General features: G+C 47.2%; 1 protein-coding gene across 3 annotated transcripts in view; it reads right to left on the bottom strand.

Annotated features, from left to right (window-relative positions):
- Nucleotides 1–19,128, bottom strand: part of PHF2 (PHD finger protein 2) — a 245,121-nt gene extending 225,993 nt beyond the window's left edge. For all 3 annotated transcript variants that reach the window (XM_040408835.1, XM_040408833.1, XM_040408836.1), the window contains exon 1: nt 18,814–19,128. In XM_040408835.1, coding sequence (XP_040264769.1) covers nt 18,814–18,911 — 98 coding nt within the window. In that variant the 5' untranslated portion in view covers nt 18,912–19,128. The remainder of the gene's footprint in view (nt 1–18,813) is intronic.
- Between the last annotated feature and the right edge of the window lie 1,192 nt (nt 19,129–20,320).

The raw sequence follows: 20,320 nt of genomic DNA on the forward strand, positions 1-20,320 counted from the left end.
CAGGCTTGCCAGACGCCACAGACCAGCAGCGTCTCCTGTGAAGGTCCCAGGTAATGGAGCTCTATACCAGCAGTCTGATGTTCCCATTAACTCCATGTTATTCAATGTTCTCCGCGTTCAACAGAACATTTGATTTCTTCTTTCATTACAAAGAAAAATACCGGCAAATCTCATCATTTCAAGTCTCCTCAACCACTAATGGAATTTTTTTTCTCTCTACCCGAAGAACATCTTCATACCGGTAAAACAAGTCCGAGAGAGGGAATCCAGCTCCGCAGAAGTGAATGCGCGCAGAATTGTGCTCCAGTATTCAAAGCAAATATTCCAGCGCTGGTTAAGAAAAAAAAATCGATGGCGGAGATTTGCCTCCGGGTGCACTGAGAAAAAGCTGAATTTTTTTTTTTTAAATCACAAGTCTTAATATATTTTTTCCTGGACTGTGTGACCTCCGTAGAAATGCCGGGGGAAGCCTGATGGTGCTGCTACCTCAGCGGAGACAGTAGTCAGGAAGGAGTAGGCAGGGAAGTGCCATGGAAACTGCTCGGGGAGCACATACTGTTCTCTATAACCGCCAGATAGGGGATAAGGCTTGTTTTACATGTCAGTGAATCGTAGGCGTGTGCGGTCCGTGGTCTCCCCATTGCACACGCCTCCATTGACTTTACTGTGGTTTTCCATGGATGTGACGCCATGAGAGCACGCCCTGTTTGGTCTTCAATTACGAATCCCTCGTGCACATTATAATGATCTACGGGCCTGTCGATTTCACGGACCATTGGTAGGAGATGCTCTGGAAACGTAGGCTTCGTTCACATCTCCGTTCGGAGATCTGGCAGGCATTGCCGGATCCTCTACTTTACCTCCAGATCCCTATTGATCCAGCTGATTTCCAGCATAAATGCCAGGTTTCGGCTGGAAAAAAATCATTGCATGCAATGGCTCTTAGTCCGGCCGGCAACCAGCATTTGCTCTGGATCAGGCAGCCGGATCTCCGAATCGTAGATGTGAACGCAGCCTAATATTCAATACAGACGACACATGGGGGGCAAAATATGGACACATGGATCCTAGACGGACAGCTTCATGGTCCGTCACGCATGGTCACAGACACATGAATGAGGCCTAACAATTAGATCAGTGGGGTCTGACCGCTGGCACCCCCACCAGTCACAAGAATGGGGGTCATGTGCCATAATCCCTGAACGGAGCAGTGCTGTGCATGCTCAACCATCACTCCATTCAAACAGGAGATATGGGACCCCCGAACTCACAACTGGTAGGGGTCTCAGCTCAGTGTTGAGCATCTTCAGGGAGACCCAAGAGCTGCAGTCTGCTCAATGTCATGTATGTGCTCTCGAGCCTATGTATTCATGAGCTACCATCTTCCCCACCCTATACACTGTACAGGAAGAAGTCTGTCCACCACAAGCGGGAGGAGGTGCAGGTCATGAACACGAGGACTCCAGAGATGGGGTCCAGCACTGATTTTAGGGGGGGGGGAATGAGCAGAAATAAGTGAGCGTGCAGAAGAATCAGGCTCTCTGACACCAATTTATACTGCGGCCCAGACCTGGAGACAGATTCCCTTCAAAGGCTGCACCTTCCTATTACAGCTTATCTGAAGAACTACAGCTCTGGAGCACAGACCGCAGCTATAACAGCACAAATACTGAGCCAACTACACTGCTGTTCATGAAGTGGTAGTGTGTCGCTAAAGCTAAGGAGCAACTGCCAACAGTTTTAATGACAAACAGGAAATCTCAGCAAACGTGGAACCTAAAAACAATGTTCTTTTTGGGCGGGGAACCTCTGTAATGAGTAAGGACTGTCACTTTCCTCCACCAACAGTATCATAAAAATAACTATTCGCATTGTAACAGTTCTCTTCTTTATCAGTGGGGGTCCAAGTGGTCAGATTGTCACAGATTACACTGTCAGTCGCATTTAAAGGGCCCCCTGTCCATGGAGGCTACGCCTGTGAGAAATATATACGGATATAAAACGTGGAGGCTTGCGCTTGCTTTACTGATGTACGTCGCCCCAGATGGCGATAACGTTTCAGACACGTCCTTCTACTCGACCTTTACCTGGCCCAAGGGCTCATCTACCCACCGGACATAACCCAACAACCTGGGCCGTCACAAATCCAAAATACAGCACCTACACCCCATGTAGGGTTGTTTCGATACCAAAATTTTGATTCAGTTTTGATATCATAAAAAAGTATTGCGATACTCGATACCATGCGGAAAAAAATAAAACACCCAAAAAAAGCTGCGTGCATTCTGCATTTTATGTAACGTCCGGCCCATAATCGAACAGTCCTATCCTATTTTGGGGGGGACAAGGTGACCAAAAATAAATAAATGGCGAATCGCACAGTTTTTCTTTTATTTTTTTATTTTACGCCATTCACCGCATTGGAGATATCTTTTATTTTGCCCTTTGCCAGGGGGCGTGCCCTTTCTACTGCCGTTGGTGGCAGTTAGGATGGAACTGAACATGTGCTTCCCTCTGAGAGAGCAGGACAGAGAAATAAGAAGAAGAGCAAACAGCAGGTGGCGCTATACAGATAGATTTCAGTGAATATGTTTTTAGTTACATGGAATTAGAAAAGTATTCAGATCCAGGAGCTGGTTTGTAAACTGTAGAAAATTTTTCATGGGACAGTCCATTTGAGAAGCAAGTGGCGAGAGCGCTGCCTGGCACTGCCCCATTCACTTGGCATGCTTCTTCATGCTTTTCTATTATAAAGCAATCATATAGCTATAAAGCTTGTAAAACTGTATTTGTTGGCATCTCTCTTACGCTTGATACCGGGCATCTGCCAGACTATATTGGCATCCTCTGCAGTGCCCTGGAAAATAGCTGAATGTGGCATCACCCCTGTGAACATGGTGAATATGCATATACCACTACAGACAGACCCTTCACTACTATTTCCAGCCATAGTCCAATGTGGATCACATTGTTCTTAAAGGGGTGGTCCGGTTGGAAAGGCTTGGAGAGATGCAGCAGGTTATAGAGCAGGAAGAGCTGAGCAGATCGATATATAATTTTTTAGGGAAAGATTCTGTAAAACTTGTATTTCATTCATTTAAATTCCTGCTCATTCTGGGCTTTGAAGTCCAGGAGGCGGTCCTATCAGTGATTGACAGCCTTCCCTCTATGGCTGTGTATACAGAGATAGCTGTCAGTCACTGATAGGACCGCCTCCTGGACTTCAAAGCCCAGAATGAGCAGGAATTTATATGAATGAAATACAAGTTTTACTGAATCTTTACCCATAAAACTATATATCGACCTGCTCCGCTCCTCCTGCTCTATAACCTGCGGCCTTACTAAATTTAATGTGACACATCCTTTAAAAAGAAAAAAAAAAGGGTCATAATGGCCAAAAAAAACAAGGAGTGATCCTCATCGATCCCCCGCTGCTCCCAACACACAGGAAATGGCGGATCGGACCATCACTGGTTGAGGCGGGTCACTGCTGTGACCAGTGATTGGCTGAGTGGTGACTTCCTGTGTATTGAGAGGGGACCCAGGAACAGTCAGTACGAGGGCTGAGGGGGACCACTACGGTAGACATAGTCATCTACCAGCCCGACAGCCCCTTTAACTACTACTGGAAAGCAACAGGAAAGATTCTCAGTAAGAAATGCGTCAAATTTAAATTGTGACCAAATTTGGTGCCAAATCAATGCGTAGCGGCCAGGCCATGAAGGAGCCACAGATTACACACCCAGAGGTCCACTCACATGTTCGTAAGTGTTCTGCGGATCCGCAAAACACGGACACTGGCAATGTGCATTCTGCAATTTGCGGACCGCACATTGCCGGAACTATAACAGAAAATGCCTAATCTTGTCCGCAATTGTGGACAAGAATAGGACATGTTCTATTTTTGGGGCGGAAACTGAAGCGGAAGTGCGGATCCGCCAATGCGGATGCGGACAGCACATTCCGGCCCCATTGAAACAAAATTGCGGAACGGATGCGGACCCATTTTGCGGACGTGTGAATGGACCCTAAGGCCTCTTTCACACGGGCGTTGCGGGAAAATGTGCGGGTGCGTTGCGGGAACACCCGCGATTTTTCCGCACGAGTGCAAAACATTGTAATGCATTTTGCACTCGCGTGAGAAAAATCAAGCATGTTTGGTACCCAAACCTGAACTTCTTCACAGAAGTTCGGGCTTGGGATCGGTGATCTGTGGATTGTATTATTTCCCCTTATAACATGGTTATAAGGGAAAATAATAGCATTCTGAATACAGAATGCATAGTAAAACAGCGCTGGAGGGGTTAAAAAAAAATAAAAAAATTTAACTCACCTTAGTCCACTTGATAGCGCAGCCGGCATCTCCTTCTGTATTCTTTCTTTAGGTCCTGGGTAAAGGACCTTTGGTGACGTCACTCCGGTCATCACATGATCAATCACCATGGTAAAAGATCATGTGACGGACCATGTGATGACCGGAGTGACGTCATCAAAGGTCCTTTACCCAGGTCCTAAAGAAAGAATACAGAAGGAGATGCCGGCTGCGCTATCAAGTGGACTAAGGTGAGTTAAATTTTTTTATTTTTTTTTAACCCCTCCAGCGCTGTTTTACTATGCATTCTGTATTCAGAATGCTATTATTTTCTCTTATAACTATGTTATAAGGGAAAATAATAATAATGATCGGGTCCCCATCCCGAACGTCTCCTAGCAACCGTGCGTGAAAATCGCACCGCATCTGCACTTGCTTGCGGATGCTTGCGATTTTCACGCAGCCCCATTCACTTCTATGGGGCCTGCGTTGCGTGAAAAACGCAGAATATAGAGCTTGCTGCGATTTTCACACAACGCACAAGTGATGCGTGAAAATCACCGCTCATGTGAACAGCCCCATATAAATGAATGGGTCGGTATTCAGTGCGGGTGCAATGCGTTCAACTCACGCATCGCATCCGCGCGGAATACTCGCCCGTGTGAAAGGGGCCTAAGACTCATCAAAACTAGTGCCAAGAAAAACTGGCTTAGTTGCCCATTGCAACCATTCAGATCGATCTTTTTATTTCCCAAGGGAGATCAGAAAAATGAAAGGTGGAATCTGATTGGTTGCTAGAGGTATTTTTCCTTTACACCCCTCCCCCCAGTCCATAAATGTACGTGAAAGACTCTAGTAATGTAGCGCGGAGGATCGCTAGCATGCAAAGAACTTTTCGGCTAACGAAATGAGAGTAGATCATTCACGGCATAAAAGGAGCCAATAAAGTGACAACAATCCAGACATAAGGCTCGGGGAAACTGACAGATTAAAAAGGCGCGCTGCTTCCTTCACGCAGTGAAATTCTATGTTAGATAGAGAATTACTGGCATCAGATTTTCCCCATTATGTAATAAATGCCTTTTACTAGGCGCAAATCCGCACACGCTGCTGCTCTTTTTCCTTTCGTTTGCCTTCTGGGTGGGAAAATGTAAGCGATAAATAAAAAAAATAAAAAAATGTACGAGCTAAGGGCGCAGGGTAGGCCATGAAACATGACCTAGTCTGATCATCGCCATTCTCCGGAGGCTGCCTATACACCTTGTGGATTACGCAGCAGATCAGACCAATCTCATCTACACTTTGCTTTTTACTTTGCGATTTTTGGTGCAGATTTTACCCATTTTAATGGAAGGCCTCAAATCTGCAGCCAAAAGACGGAGACGTGAACTCAGCCCTGGGGCTCATGCACACCGCCGTTGTTGTTTTACGATACGCCGTGTGTATTCCACATTTTGCGGAACAGAACAGCAGAATGGCCCTAATAGAACAGTCCTACCCCTGTCCGTAATGCGAACAATAATAGGACATGTTCTATTTTTTTGGCGGAACAGCCATGCGGACACGGAATGCACACACAGTCATCTCCGTTTTTTTGAGGCCCCATTGAAGTGAATGGTTTCGCACACGGGCCACAAAAAAACAAACACAGACAAAAAATACGTTCGTGTGCATGAGCCCTTAGGTGTGGAAACTGACCTGCTGTTGTTACGGTGTGGATTTCACCCTTGTCAATGGAAAGGTGAGATCTGCGGATAATCCGCATCAAATCCACACCAAAAAATGCGTAAAAACATGAGAAATAGTGCGGATTTATGAGCGTTTTTTTCATGTGGAATTTCTACATACAAATCTGCACCATGTGCACGCACCCTGAGGCCACCTGCACACATTGCAGAATACGCACGGATTCCCATGCGGAAAAACCACTGCGCAGCACGGTACCAACAAAGTGTATGAGATTAAGCAAATCTCATGTACAGTACACTTTGCGGTGTGGATTTCACCCTTTCCCAATGAAGGGTGAGATCTGCAGCAAATCTGTACCAAACTCCATTGCTAGAAATTGCGGATTTTGGTGCGGATATGGTAAAACGATAAAACGGATCTTACGTGTCATCACCCGCGCTCGTGTGCAGGAGGTCTTAGGGCTCATTTCTCAGCACTGCCATAGAAGTCTTTCTTCTCTACATTTTGGCATAACACTTCTTTCCCTCCCTCTTCAAGCCTCCAACTCCACCCCACCCAAAACTTACTTCCATTACCGAATAATTGGCAGCAATCTATTATTATAATAAAACCATTTAATAAAGCAGAAGCGTTAAAAGGAGCGTGCTTCATCGAGGACGTAATGTGAAATCTCTGGATATCCGCTGATCAGATATCTAGGCCGTGCAGCACAGTCACACTGTAAAAGGGACGCGGACGGTAAAGTGATAGCGCAGCCGCCGGTCAGCGGCCCAGCAGATTGTCAGCGTTCACTTTTTGGGTCCTGTAAGTAAACTACTTAATACGTGATTGGGAGACTCCCTGTCCATCCAGACATAAATGTCTTCTTCTTCTACTGCCGATGTTTGCTAAGTTTTATCTGAAGCGATAAAGAGCACTGAGGGAGTTTCCTCAGGTTCTTACAAATCGAGAGAAAAGAATTTGGTAACATGCAGGTAATTTATTGGTAGTAATTCAGCTGCAGATTGAATGTGTACAAGTCTGCTGAGACTTCTCGCTGCGAGAGAGAAGGAGAGCTGCCGCATTCACATTCTAAGCACAGAGTTGTAAATACTGGTGAATAAAGTATGACTTTGTGTGAAGCTAACAGCAGTTTACAGACATATAGCTTCTACATGTATATTGTTTACTTCATATGTTGAGCAGGGAGATCCGACAGGGAGGGAGGTGCCGCAACTACCATTGTGCAGTGGGCGAAGCTGGTAAATGCAGCACTGCTCCCACTCACTTCAATGGGAGCAGTACTGCAGTAAGCAACCCTGTCCAGTACACACCTCCAGCACCGAGGCTGCTCTCCAACAGCTGATCAGCAGGGGTGTGGGGTCAGACATGCCAATCTTGGGGATAGGCCATCAATAGTAAAGTAGTGGACAACTCTCTTAAGGCCTCCATACATAGATTATCGTTGACCAAACCTACCATCTTTGGTGGGGCTGACCAATCATCTAATGTTTATAGGGGTCTCATAACTCTCCCTCGGGCAACTACTATCCTTTTGTTCTGTTGCCAGAGATGTCCGGCACTGCTTTATTCCTCTAATCATTGAAAATACATGCCAAATCGAGCATGCGTGTACGTGGGTGAGTTGGGAGAAATTGCTGACAGCTATTGAAGGTGATCGGGCAACCTTAGTGACTAATGGTAGTCCTCCCTTTAAGCCCCCATTGGAGACGTGAAAACGCCACTAACGGAGGTGCACTGACAGCAGAAAATACCGCCATATTTTAGACAGATCAGAAATTTGTCAGGTTGGAAGATAAAGAGGAGAATGGCTTAGCAGACTCTTCTTCTTAAGATCTGCCGTCTGCCAAGTGACAAATCAATTTAAGACATTGCTCTAAAGACGAGACATAGGCCTCCCACTGTCGGCGGTGTGACTGCCGCGGGCGCTAGGGGTAAGACACAAAACAAATCCATAATGTATTATCTACAGCCTCCAAGTACAAAAATTATATGTGGGGAAGGAACCCCGTCATTTAAACGACAAATTGTCTAAATAAGATCACACGGGTCAGAGATGGACTCCTCATACATAACGGAAACGTCGGCAGGGGCACGTCTGTCAGTACCCCCAAAATCCACATATTTAGTAGTGGTTGTGCATTCAGGACAACTCCTCTCTATACACAGGAAAACCTCACCAAGAGATCACTCCCTCAAAAAAAACATCCATTCCCCTACCCTGTTAAAGGGTTACTCTGGTAAGAAGAAGTTACCCCCTATCCACAGAATAGGGGATAATAATTATATTGGGGGGTCTGATGATGGGTATCCCCTTCTCTCACAAAAGCAAAGGCCCTATATACCCCCGATGTGAATGAGGCAGCTGGCCGAGCATGCACGTTGCTGTTCCATTCATTCCCTAAGGGACTGCTGGAGTACTCAGCTATGAATGCAGCGGACACATGCATGTACGAGCGGCAACTCCATTCATTTCAGGGGAACTGCAAGGGGCAGGTGATCGTGGGGGTTCCAGTGGTAGGACCCCACTCAGGGGTGCGGAAAACGTATCGCCCGGCTCCCGGGACATGCAGTTCCGGGCGCCAGGCAGGTAGTTTGTTCAGTGGCTTTGTTTACCGGAGCAGTGGACGCAGTGGATCGGCGACGGGCTGGGGGTGTGGAGCGGCGGTGACTGAGCAGTCGGGGTAGAGCAGTGACGCAGCCGCGGTGACAGAGCGGGGGGGGGTGTAGTGACAGCGTGGGGAAGAAAAAATGACAGAGTTGGAGCGGTGGAGCAATGAAAGGCTCTGTCACGTCTCCGGCTCGGGGGGAGGAGCAGTGACGGAGCCGTTACAGAGCCAGGGGCATTGATAGAACTCTCAACTCTGCCAGCGTCCCTCGGAGGACCCCCTTTCTGCAGGTGTTGTCAAACTGGGAAGGTGAGGGGGGTCCTTTCCATGCCACATCAGCAGCTAATTTGCCTAAACTACCTAGAGGTACGGGTAGTAATGTGCTAAGAGCAGGAGTGTGCACTAAACTAATGGCTGTGATCACCAGGCGGTGCGTCCCGGCCCGATTCTGTCCAGAATGCACTGCACCGCATTGCAGCCGGCTAACTATATTGTGGGGCAGGAGGGGGCGCAGTGGTCTGCTGAAGTGATGGGCACCATAACCATGCCCAACGGCTGCACAGGATCGCAAGGCACATTATACCTGCGGTGCAGTCCAAACAAAATGCTGCAAGCAGCATTGTGACCGCTCCTCAGGCATAATTCTGCCTTGCGATCCCGTGCATCCGATCGGCTGCGGTGCCATTCACTTCAATGGATCGTCACGCCCCCTCCTGTCCCACCACATAGTGAGCCGGCCGCGATGTAGTGCATTCGGGACAGAATCCTCTGGTGTGAACAAGGACTAAACTTAGTCATTTCACACCCCAAAGACTGGAACGCAAGCCAGCCGCCTCCCTGCATAAGGAAGCGTGGCGGTGCATTGAAATATGGTTTTGATTTAATATTATTTTTTGGATCAGGACAAGTAGATGGAGCCCCCGCTTTAGTCCTTCGACAAGTAGTTGTTTTTTTTATTTCCACACCCCTGCCCACTGATCTAATAGTTATCCCGATGGGGTAGAACTTCAAACAACCGGAATACCGCTTTAATCATCAGAAACATAGTAGTTACCGAAAGCTTAAAGGAAGCCGATACCGTCTGACCCATTCTCCGCTATCTGACTTCAGCACCAAAAGCCAGAGAAATGTAAAATGAGGATAGCAGTAGTACGTATATAAGCTCACGCACACAACTGTTGTTGTTTCGCGGTCTGCAAATTGGGGGTCCGCAAAACAAGGATACCGGCCATGTGCATTCTGGCCGGAAAGTCCTATCCTTGTCCATAATGCAGACAATAATAGGACATGTTCTATTTTATTTGCGGAATGGCCCCAATGAAGTGAATGGTTCTGCATATGGACCGCAAAAAAAAAAAAACAGTACGGACACGAAAAAAAATATATACGTTTATGTGCATGAGCCCTAAGAAGAAAGAGTCCGTCGTCCTTTTCATGGCACTTCCTCCTATTGGTATTTAACACAGAAGCATTTTATGGCAGCGCACGATCGGTACGACTACCGCTACGAAGAAACAATATAGTCATAATTAAACTGCAAACACAATTACTTCTCTAATTACGGATTTCTCTCGCCAGACAAAGTTTTAAAAAAAACATAAGTAACCACCGATCATAATATCAGAAAACATGTGCAGGTGATCTCCTCACGCAGTATGGCGGCATAGAAGACAGTATAGTACATGGGTCGGGACACGCAGGGAACACGTATGTTTTTCTACATGTTACATTTCTGGAGAACCCTCCCCTGACATATCCATCTCAGTAAGGCCTCCTGCACACGAACGTGTGCGCCCCGTGGCCGTGTTGCGGGCCGCAATGCACGAACACCCACCGTGAGGCAGCCGCAGCGGATCGCGGACCTATTCACTTTAATGGGTCCGCGATCCGGCCGTTCTGCAAAAAGATAGGACATGTTCTATCTTTTTGTGGAACAGAAGTACGGGACGAACTCGGCACTCGGCACTCCATAGTGCTTCCGTTCTGTGCTTCTGCTCCGCACCAATCTGCATCTCCGGATTTGTAGACCCATTGAAGTTAATGGGTCCGCATCCGTGATGCGGAATGCACACGGAACGGTGCCCGTGTGTTGCGGATCCGCAAATGCGGTCCGCAATACGGCCACGGAGCATACACGTTCGTGTGCAATAAGCATAACTACTTCCATCCCCTTTGTAATAACCATTTAAAGCATCCGTTTTTTTGCCTCTGTGATGTGCTATTCCTTTACTATTCCTACTAGAAGTTCTGAATGAATTCGGCCACGTTCACATCGCCGTTTAGCTTTCTGTTCTTCTAATCCGTCGGAACGAAGAGAAAAAAAAAACAGATACATTATTTTGATCATCCGTTGTGCTCATTTTGCATACATTTTTGTCAGTTCCGTCAGAGATCCGCTATTTTAGACGGGACAAAAAGTCCTCCACGCAGGATCTCGGACGGAAAAAGAGCACAACAGATGATCAAAATAAAGGATCCGTTTTTTTTCTTTGTTCTGTTCTTCTGACAGTGATGTGAACCCGGCCTAACTAGCATTTTGCATTGAAGGTCCAGATGGGTGTTACCAGTTGGTGGGGTGTCCCCTTTAACTTAGTTTTCCTACCATTGAGGTCCATACACAAGACGACTGTATCCAATTTGCGGTCCCACACATTCCACCTTGTGTTAGAAATGCCTATTCTTGTCAGCCAAACGGACAAGAATAGGACATTTTTTATCATCTTTTTTTGCTTAACCGCAGAACAGACATACAGATGCGGACAGCACGGTGTGCTGTCCGCATCTTTTGTGGCCCCCATTGAAATGAATGGGTCCACATCTGATCCGCAAGAAACGTGGATCGGATGTGGACTAAAAAAACGATTGTGTGAAAGGACCCTTAGACCTCATGCACACTAACGTATATTCTTTCTGTGACTGTTCCATTTTTTTTTTTGCAAACAAAAACGGAAGGTACTCCGTGTGCATTTCGTTTCCGTATTTCCATATTTCCGTTCCGCAAAAAAATAGAACATGTCCTATTATTGTCCGAATTACGGTCAAGGATAGTACTGTATTATGAGGGGCCAGCTGTTCCGTTCTGCAAAATACAGAATGCACACGGACGTCATCCATATTTTTTGCGGATCCGTTTTTTTGTGGACCGCAAAACACATACGGTCCTGTGCATGAGGCCTTAGGCCTAGTTCATACATCAGTTTTATGGTCAGTGATTTCCATTATAATTATGAGTAGAGATGAGCGACCTTCCGCTTATGAAATTCGTTCACACTTCGTTTACTGATAAAAGGTGAAGTGCATTATGGATTCCGTTACCACGGACCATAACGCGATTCTATGACGGAGTGCCTTTAGAGGCATTCCGTTATTCATTCCGTCATAATAGAATTCTAAGGCCTGCATAACGGATCTGTCCAGAGCGGACTCCCCTGCATAATGGAAACGGAACTGATCCGTTTTGCAGCCCTCTAAAGGCATTCCGTTATGTATTCTGTCATAGGATTGCATTATGGTCCGTGGTAACAGAATCCATAACGCAATTCACATTTTACCACTAAACGAAGCCTGAACGAATTTCAAAATAATGAGCCAATATCCGGTGTGGGTCAAAAACACAGAAGAAGTGCAGATCTTTCCATTACAACTGGGAGCTCTCCTGTCACGCCCGGTTTAGGCCACTTTCAGAAGATCGTGCACTTTGTGAAACGCGCTCCGCTTGGGAACATGAATTCCTATAGTGAACACACAGTATTACGATGATTTATAATGCTGTGTGTCTCTGCCCGACCTCCAATGTAATGATTTGTACTGACGGCATTATGTGAGGTTGGGCAGCGACACACAGCATTATAAATCATTATTAGGCTACATGCACACGACCGTATGTGTTTTGCGGTCCGCAAATTGTGGATCCGCAAAAAACAAACAAACAGAGGACATCCGTTTTTTGGGGTTTTTTTGCGGATCCATTGTAACAATGCCTAAAACGGACAAGAATAGAACATGTTCTATTTTTTTTTTTTGCGGGGCTACGGAACGGACATACTGATGCCGACAGCACACGGTGTGCTGACCACATTTTTCGCGGACCCATTGAAATGAATGGTTCCGCATCCTATCCGCAAAAAAAAAAAAAAAGAAAAAACACGGAACGGATGCGGAAACAAACAAAGTTCGTGTGCATGTAGCCTAACACTATGTGGTCCTATCAAAGCAGAAGAGTTCTCCCTTACACAGTGAACACGCTCGTCTGAAACTGGCCTTAGTATTTCCTTACATTCCCCCAAAAATAACAATTTTCTTAGAACCTCAATGTGAAGTTCCTCCGTTATCCTTCCTGGAAAAGCACAATACACTGATAAAACAGAAAACAGCTGATCGATCCTTTATGACGTGATCAGATCTTCCATTAAAGGGGTTGCCTCACATCAGCAATTGGCATTTATCATGTAGAGAAAGTTAATACAAGGCACTTACTAATGTATTGTGATTGTCCATATGGCTTCCTTTGCTGGCTGGATTCATTTTTCTATCACATTTTACACTGCTTGTTTCCATGGTTACAGACCACCCTGCAATCCAGCAGTAGTGGTCGTGCTTGCACACTATTGGAAAAAGCACCAGCCTATGTGGTCCCGGCCACCAGAGAGACTGATGCTTTTTCCTATAGTGTGCAAGCACGACCACCACTGCTGGATTGCAGAGTGGTTTGTAACCATGGAAACGAGCAGTGCATAATGTGATAGAAAAATGAATCCATCCAGCAAAGGAAGCAATATGGACAATAACAATACATTAGTAAGTGGCTTATACTAACTTTCTCTACATGATAAATGCTACTTACTGAAGTGAGACAACCCCTTTAGGGTAAATGCACACGTTCAGGATTCATGTGCGGTTAATCCGCACTGAAATACGCAGGAGTTCGCAGGCAAATCCGCATCAATTGGTGCGGATCTGCACACGGATTTGGTGCGGATTTTCCGCATGTGGATTTTACTAAGTGAACAAAGAAAATCCGGTCAGGAAAAATAAAATAAATTGACATGCTGCGGATTCTAAAATCCGCACCGCAGGTCAAAATCCGTGCAGAACAAAATCTGCATTGTGAGCATTGCGAATTTCAAATTCTCATAGAATACAATGTACATGACCTATGGTGCGGATTTTCCGCACGCGCAGTCCTGATCGTGTGCATTTAGCCTTGATGTCTGCTGGGACCCCCTGATGCATGTAAAGCGAGGACAGAAATGCACATCGCAGGCTACCGTTATATCGCTTACACTAGCATATATTTTGGGAGATGCCGTCCTCTCGCTCCTCTCTCCTCCTGTTTTAGCCTCCGGACCTCAACGTCATGAATAAAATATCTAGGTAAAGAAAAGGCCCATCACGGCTTGCGGAGAGAATCCTTGACATTGAAGTCGGCCTCCATTAGCACAGGACACGGTATCTGCCGTTCCCAGCACCCTGCTGCACATGCAATGCACCACGTCTGCCGTCACCGAGCACGCTACGTCGTGGGGGCGACCACCAATGTCATAGGATGCAACCGGCAGAAAAATCAAATAGTCCTACGTGGATTGGATGAGTACACGGAGGGCAAGTCACGATGACTACACAGTGAGCCACGAAGCAGACCTGCCGTCATCCGGGCCCACGCCTGCTAATTGCTGGAGAAAATAGGAGCAGAAAATAGGGCCCCAACGACATCAAAGCACGGCCCTTCCCCCATCTCAGAGAAGGCGGGAGCTCGAGGGTTAAATAACAGGTCCGAATAGGCTCCTACTGAAAAAAAAAAAAATATATATATATATATATATATATATAGCGCCCCGTATACGTCTTTATTTGTATACCTATGGAATAATGCAGTCTACTACGCTACCGCACAACCGACATACGGTGCGAAGGACCCTCTTTTGACCTCCGTAGGATGTATAACGCGTTTTGGCCTACGTATGGAGAGCTTTTTACAGATTACAAGCAAAGTGTCGGCTCCAAACATGTGAACAGAGCCCAATATAACGCGCTATGTTGCTCGCTGCAAATCTGCCTAAGGGCACATTCAGACGGCCGTATGAATGAGTCCCCATCCATTCCGCAATTTTGCGGAACGGGTGCGGAACCATTCATTTCAATGGGGCCCCAAAGATGCGGACAGCACACCATCCATGGTTCCGTTCTGCGGCCCCGCAAAAAGCATAGAGCATGTCCTATTCTTGACCGCGATTGCGGACAAGATATAGGCATTTTCTGTTATAGTTACGGCCATCCGCAAAACACTACAGCCGTGTGAATGCGCCCTAACAGATACATGAATGGGAGGCACAGTATAGGCCCCTGTAGGATAAATGGGTTCTCTGGGCCAGTACCTAAAGAACCTCTATCAGAGGCACTGTGAGCAGTACCTCTCCTTCCTTCGCCCTTCCGATTCCACGTGACTGCTTAAAGGGGTTATCCAAAGTCTAAACATGCCCGCTCCCTGGCACCCACATCGCTCCTGATCCCCGCACAGGCGTTGCTGCATCTCCCTGTCGCGCGGATCCAAAACATGCGACGGGGGAAGCCGCCAACAGCAGGCCATGACGGGGACAAGCCTCCCTAGCGTCACCCACAATGCTAGGGAGGCTAGTCCTAGTCTTGTCTGTTCTATAGGGGGCCGGACGTTCTGTTCTGCAAAATGCGGAATGCACATGGCCGGTAACTGTGTTCTGCAGATCCGCAATTACAGCCATGTGCATGAGCCCTAAGGGTGCCTTCACACATTGCGGAAAATTCTGCCAGAAGATTTTTTCGTGTGCAGTATGCTGCAGATTCTGTCTCCATTCGATTCAAAGGCAGACTGATTCTGCGGAAGAAAACACTGCGGACAAATCCGCAACAAAACCTGCGCAGATTTTGTTGCAGATTTTTCCACTGCAGAATCAGGGTCCATTCACACATCTGTGAATGTGTTCCCATCCGTTCCACAAATCGCGGAACGGGTGCGGACCCATTCATTCTCTATGGTGCAGGAATTGGATGCGGACAGCACACAGTGTGCTGTCCACATCCGCATTTCCGGAGCGCGGCCCCGAACTTCCGGAGCGCGGCCCCGCAAAAAAAATATAATATGTCCTATTGTCCGCAATTGCGGACAAGAATAGGCAGTTCTATGGGGGGTGCCGGCCGGGTGTATTGTGGATCCGCAATACACTACGGACGTGTGAATGGACCCTCAGTCTGCCATAGAAGTCTTGGTGTTGCAGATTTTCTGGCAGAATTTTCCGCAAAGCGTGAAGGCGCCCAAACTGGCTGCAGGCTCTTTTTCTGATCAACTCTTGCTGCTAAACCCCTTTTCGGCCTCTGGCGTACACGTACGGCAGAAATTGGGTCTTTAAAGATGGCACTCGCTCCAGTGCTGTCACACCTGGAGCTAATGTCTGCGATCGGCATTATCACCAGTCGTAGACATTTAACCCCTCAGATGCTGCGTTCAATTGTGACCACGGCATCAGGGACAGCTTTCTCTGCTAGGGCTCAAACAGTTTCGCCAGTGTGGCAATCGGGGGAGCCGCTCGGTCCTTGTGGGAGCCTTGGTCCCTCTGAACGATCCGAGGCTACCACAACTATAAATCATTGCAGTCTATGACACAAGCAATCTAATGATCACATGTTCAAGTTCTCGGCCGAGTGTAAAAAAGGAGGGGAAAAAGTTTTAAAAAATATTTTAGAAAAATAAAATAATTTCAAAAAGAAAATAAAGATCATTTTCCCAGCCACATCTCAAAATACCCAAACTATTAAAATATAAAAGTATTTATCCCACACAGACACAGTGACGTAACAGAAAAAAATAAAACATTTCAGACAATTTCCTGTTCTTTCGTCTCTTCACCTCCCCAAAAGAAATTAAATAAAAAGTGATCAAAAAAGGCAAACAAACTCCAAAACGGTATCATTTAGAATTTTTCCCCACTACATCGTACGCCATATTACATATAACTGCTGTTAGAAAGTACGACTTCATACGGCTATGTGAATGGAAAAATTTAAAAAGTTACGGCTCTGGGAAGGCAGGGAGCGAAAAAACGAAAATGCAAAAACAGAGAATCCCAGGGTCTTGAAAGGGTTAATGTAGAGCAGGATCCTGCAAACTCCTGCACTCCAGCTTTTCTGAAACTACAACTCCCAGAATCTTCCTTTCGCTTCACTATAGGAGCTTCAAGAACCGCCAAGTAACTGTGCATGCTGGGAGTTGTAGTTTCCCAGCAGCTGACGTGCAGAGATCCCTGATGTAGAGGCAGCTAAACAGAGACACACAGAAGCACATCGGGTGGTGAGGTCAGAGGAGAAGCCTGCAGCCGATCGGGCGGTCACATGATGCCAGCTGGGTGCGCAGGATCGGCAGAGAACCTATTAAAGCGTCTTCTGTCCACGGCTCAGCTGAAGGAGACTTTTCAGGTCCAGACTCGGAGAACCCCTTTAATGCGCTAGGATCTCCGGGACCATAGCCTTACAGAGGAGCTCTGTGGTTTCCCCCTCCTCCGGCCATTCTGCGGACAATGTGAATACAGCGCGACGTACACCGCACATTTCTGTACGCTCCACCATTTCTGTACGCTCTCAGGCAACAGACCTCCCGAAAAACAACCCAAACATTTTAGGCCGGCAGCAGATTTCTAGACATGTTAGCTAGAAGACAGGGCCCCGAGATCTCGGCTGTACAGTGTAACACCTTGTAAGGCTTCCTTCACATCCTCATCGCAGATTCCTTGGAGGAGAAAACAGCGGAGAAGACTCCCCAAGAGAAAGCGACAAACCTCAAAAAAGTTCGGCTGGTAGGTGCGCGATGCTGGCGCGTCAGACCTCGTTCACACAGGGCGTCTCTGACCAACTAGAGCCCAAGCAGAGTCCTCGCCTTTTCGTCATCCTTTACCTCAAGAGGTTAACGCGTTTCAAGCGATGACACGTTCAGCATTACCCGGCTGTCGCCCATCTTCGCCCTGTACCGCACCACCACCCCCTGATCTCAGAGGCTTCCCCAACCTCTCTATTGCAGAAGAGATGTGACGAGCAGCCTTCCAGGACGCGGTCTATCGCGCCTCCCTTAGTGGCACGCTCCGTAAAGAAAAATCTAAACATTTACTGGTCCGGTGTGCACTGGCAGGGGGCAGAGATGCCTCGGGAAGGGGGGGGGCTGGTTTTATCCATGCCAGCTACGGGCACCCTGTACAGATGAGCATCTCTCCGAGGCTTCTGGACCTGATCTCGGCGGCTTCGCTGTGGGCCAGGAAAGAGTTAAGGGAGCACAAGCTCTTTATTGTTCGCCTGTCAATGAAGCAGCCGGAGCGAGACCAGCTGATCCCCATTCACTGCCACTAGAGCCATTCACAGCGGGCAGCAGCTTTCCCCCCCGATGGTGCAGACCGCCACAAGCGGTGGACAGCCAGGACCCTCTCCAAACAGCTGCGTGCCCGCAATCCAAGCCACATACGTCCGGGGCGCCCAAGTTTATCCCACTGGCATGTCCATACGCGCACCCTCTACACCTGACGTCATCTATTATGGTCCCCCGTAGCGCATCCTATCATGACATGGCTGACTGTTCATGGCATGTCACTGTCTCATTGTGACCACGAGTGGCCCCAGGGGGGCTGCCCATCAACCCGTAGTATCCTAATCCATCATCACCACACGGATCTGAAAATGGACGGTGGAAATGGTTGGACTCTAGGGGAATACTAAGGGCAGAAGCTGTCATGGGGAGCAGGGCCATATCTACCACATAAAGTCACAGGAGGAGAGGGGTCCTGGTGAGGACAAACCAGCAAGTAACAATAGAGGACCCTCCATGGGCATGTGAGGAGGACATGGCAGACAGCACAATGCCAGCTCCATAGGAAGCAGCAGCAGAAGACATGGAGGCGGCAGACGCTTGTCATTCCCACCAAAAACAAACAGCGCTAATGATAGCGCCAGCAGCTTCACGGTTAATGCCTCCTAGCAGCCCCGGCCAGAACAGTGTCGCGATAGAGAGCCGCGGAATCGCGCGCGCCGCTCTATCGCGATACACAGGGCGCCTCCGGGAGAACTCCAGCAGCACACAAAAGAGACAAGACGACAATAAGACAGGCGGCAGCCCCCCCCCGGGCAGGAGGCCTCTGACGAGAGGTGCCCGCCGCTCACCCGGAACACACCCGGAACACACCCGCTCCGTACCTGCCGTGAAACCAGTCCTTGCAGGCGTCGCACTCGATCATAAACCGGGTCACGTCGTAGGGCAGGCGGCAGATGCAGTACACAGGCACCGTCGCCATGTTAGATCCCCGCTTCACAACAACACTCCCAGGGAGGGACTGACAGGACACCGGGGAAGGAGGGAGGGGGTGCACGGGGGAGAGGCGGGAGGACGAGCCGCCTCCGGGACTCCGGATTCGGACACAATGCGGGGAAAAATGCGGGAAAGTTTCCGTGGGCTCTCCCCGAGCTCCTCCCGGATCAGAGCGAGGGAGGCGGCGGCTGAGCGGGGCTCGGAGCGGGGACAGGCTTTGTCTGTGTGCCCCCTGGTGACAGCTCTACACAACCCCGTGCACTGCACTACACTGTAATATATCACTGCACTACACTGTATATAGCACTGCACACTGTGTATAATACTGTGCTACACTGTAATATAATACTGCACTACACTGTAATATAATACTGTGCTACACTGTATATAATACTGTGCTACACTGTATATAATACTGCGCTACACTGTATATAACACTGCACACTGTATATAGCACTGCACTACACTGTATATAGCACTGCACACTGTGTATAATACTGTGCTACACTGTAATATAATACTGCACTACACTGTATATAACACTGCACACTGTGTATAATACTGTATATAATACTGTGCTACACTGTAATATATCACTGCACTACACTGTATATAGCACTGCACACTGTGTATAATACTGTATATAATACTGTGCTACACTGCACACTGTATATAATACTGCACTACACTGTATATAACACTGCCCACTATATAATACTGTGCTACACTGTATATAATACTGCACTACACTGTATATAACACTGCCCACTATATAATACTGTGCTACACTGTATATAATACTGCACTACACTGTATATAACACTGCCCACTATATAATACTGTGCTACACTGTATATAATACTGCACTACACTGTATATAACACTGCCCACTATATAATACTGTGCTACACTGTATATAATACTGCACTACACTGTAATATATCACTGCACTACACTGTATATAGCACTGCACACTATATAATACTGTGCTACACTGTATATAATACTGTGCTACACTGCACACTGTATATAATACTGCGCTACACTGTAATATATCACTGCACTACACTGTATATAATACTGCCCACTATATAATACTGTGCTACACTGTATATAATACTGCACTACACTGTATATAACACTGCCCACTATATAATACTGTGCTACACTGTATATAATACTGCACTGCACTGTATATAACACTGCCCACTATATAATACTGTGCTACACTGTATATAATACTGCACTACACTGTATATAACACTGCCCACTATATAATACTGTGCTACACTGTATATAATACTGCACTACACTGTATATAACACTGCACACTGTGTATAATACTGTATATAATACTGTGCTACACTGTAATATATCACTGCACTACACTGTATA

This window comes from Bufo bufo, chromosome 9, assembly GCF_905171765.1.
Source record: "Bufo bufo chromosome 9, aBufBuf1.1, whole genome shotgun sequence".
NCBI lineage: Eukaryota > Metazoa > Chordata > Amphibia > Anura > Bufonidae > Bufo > Bufo bufo.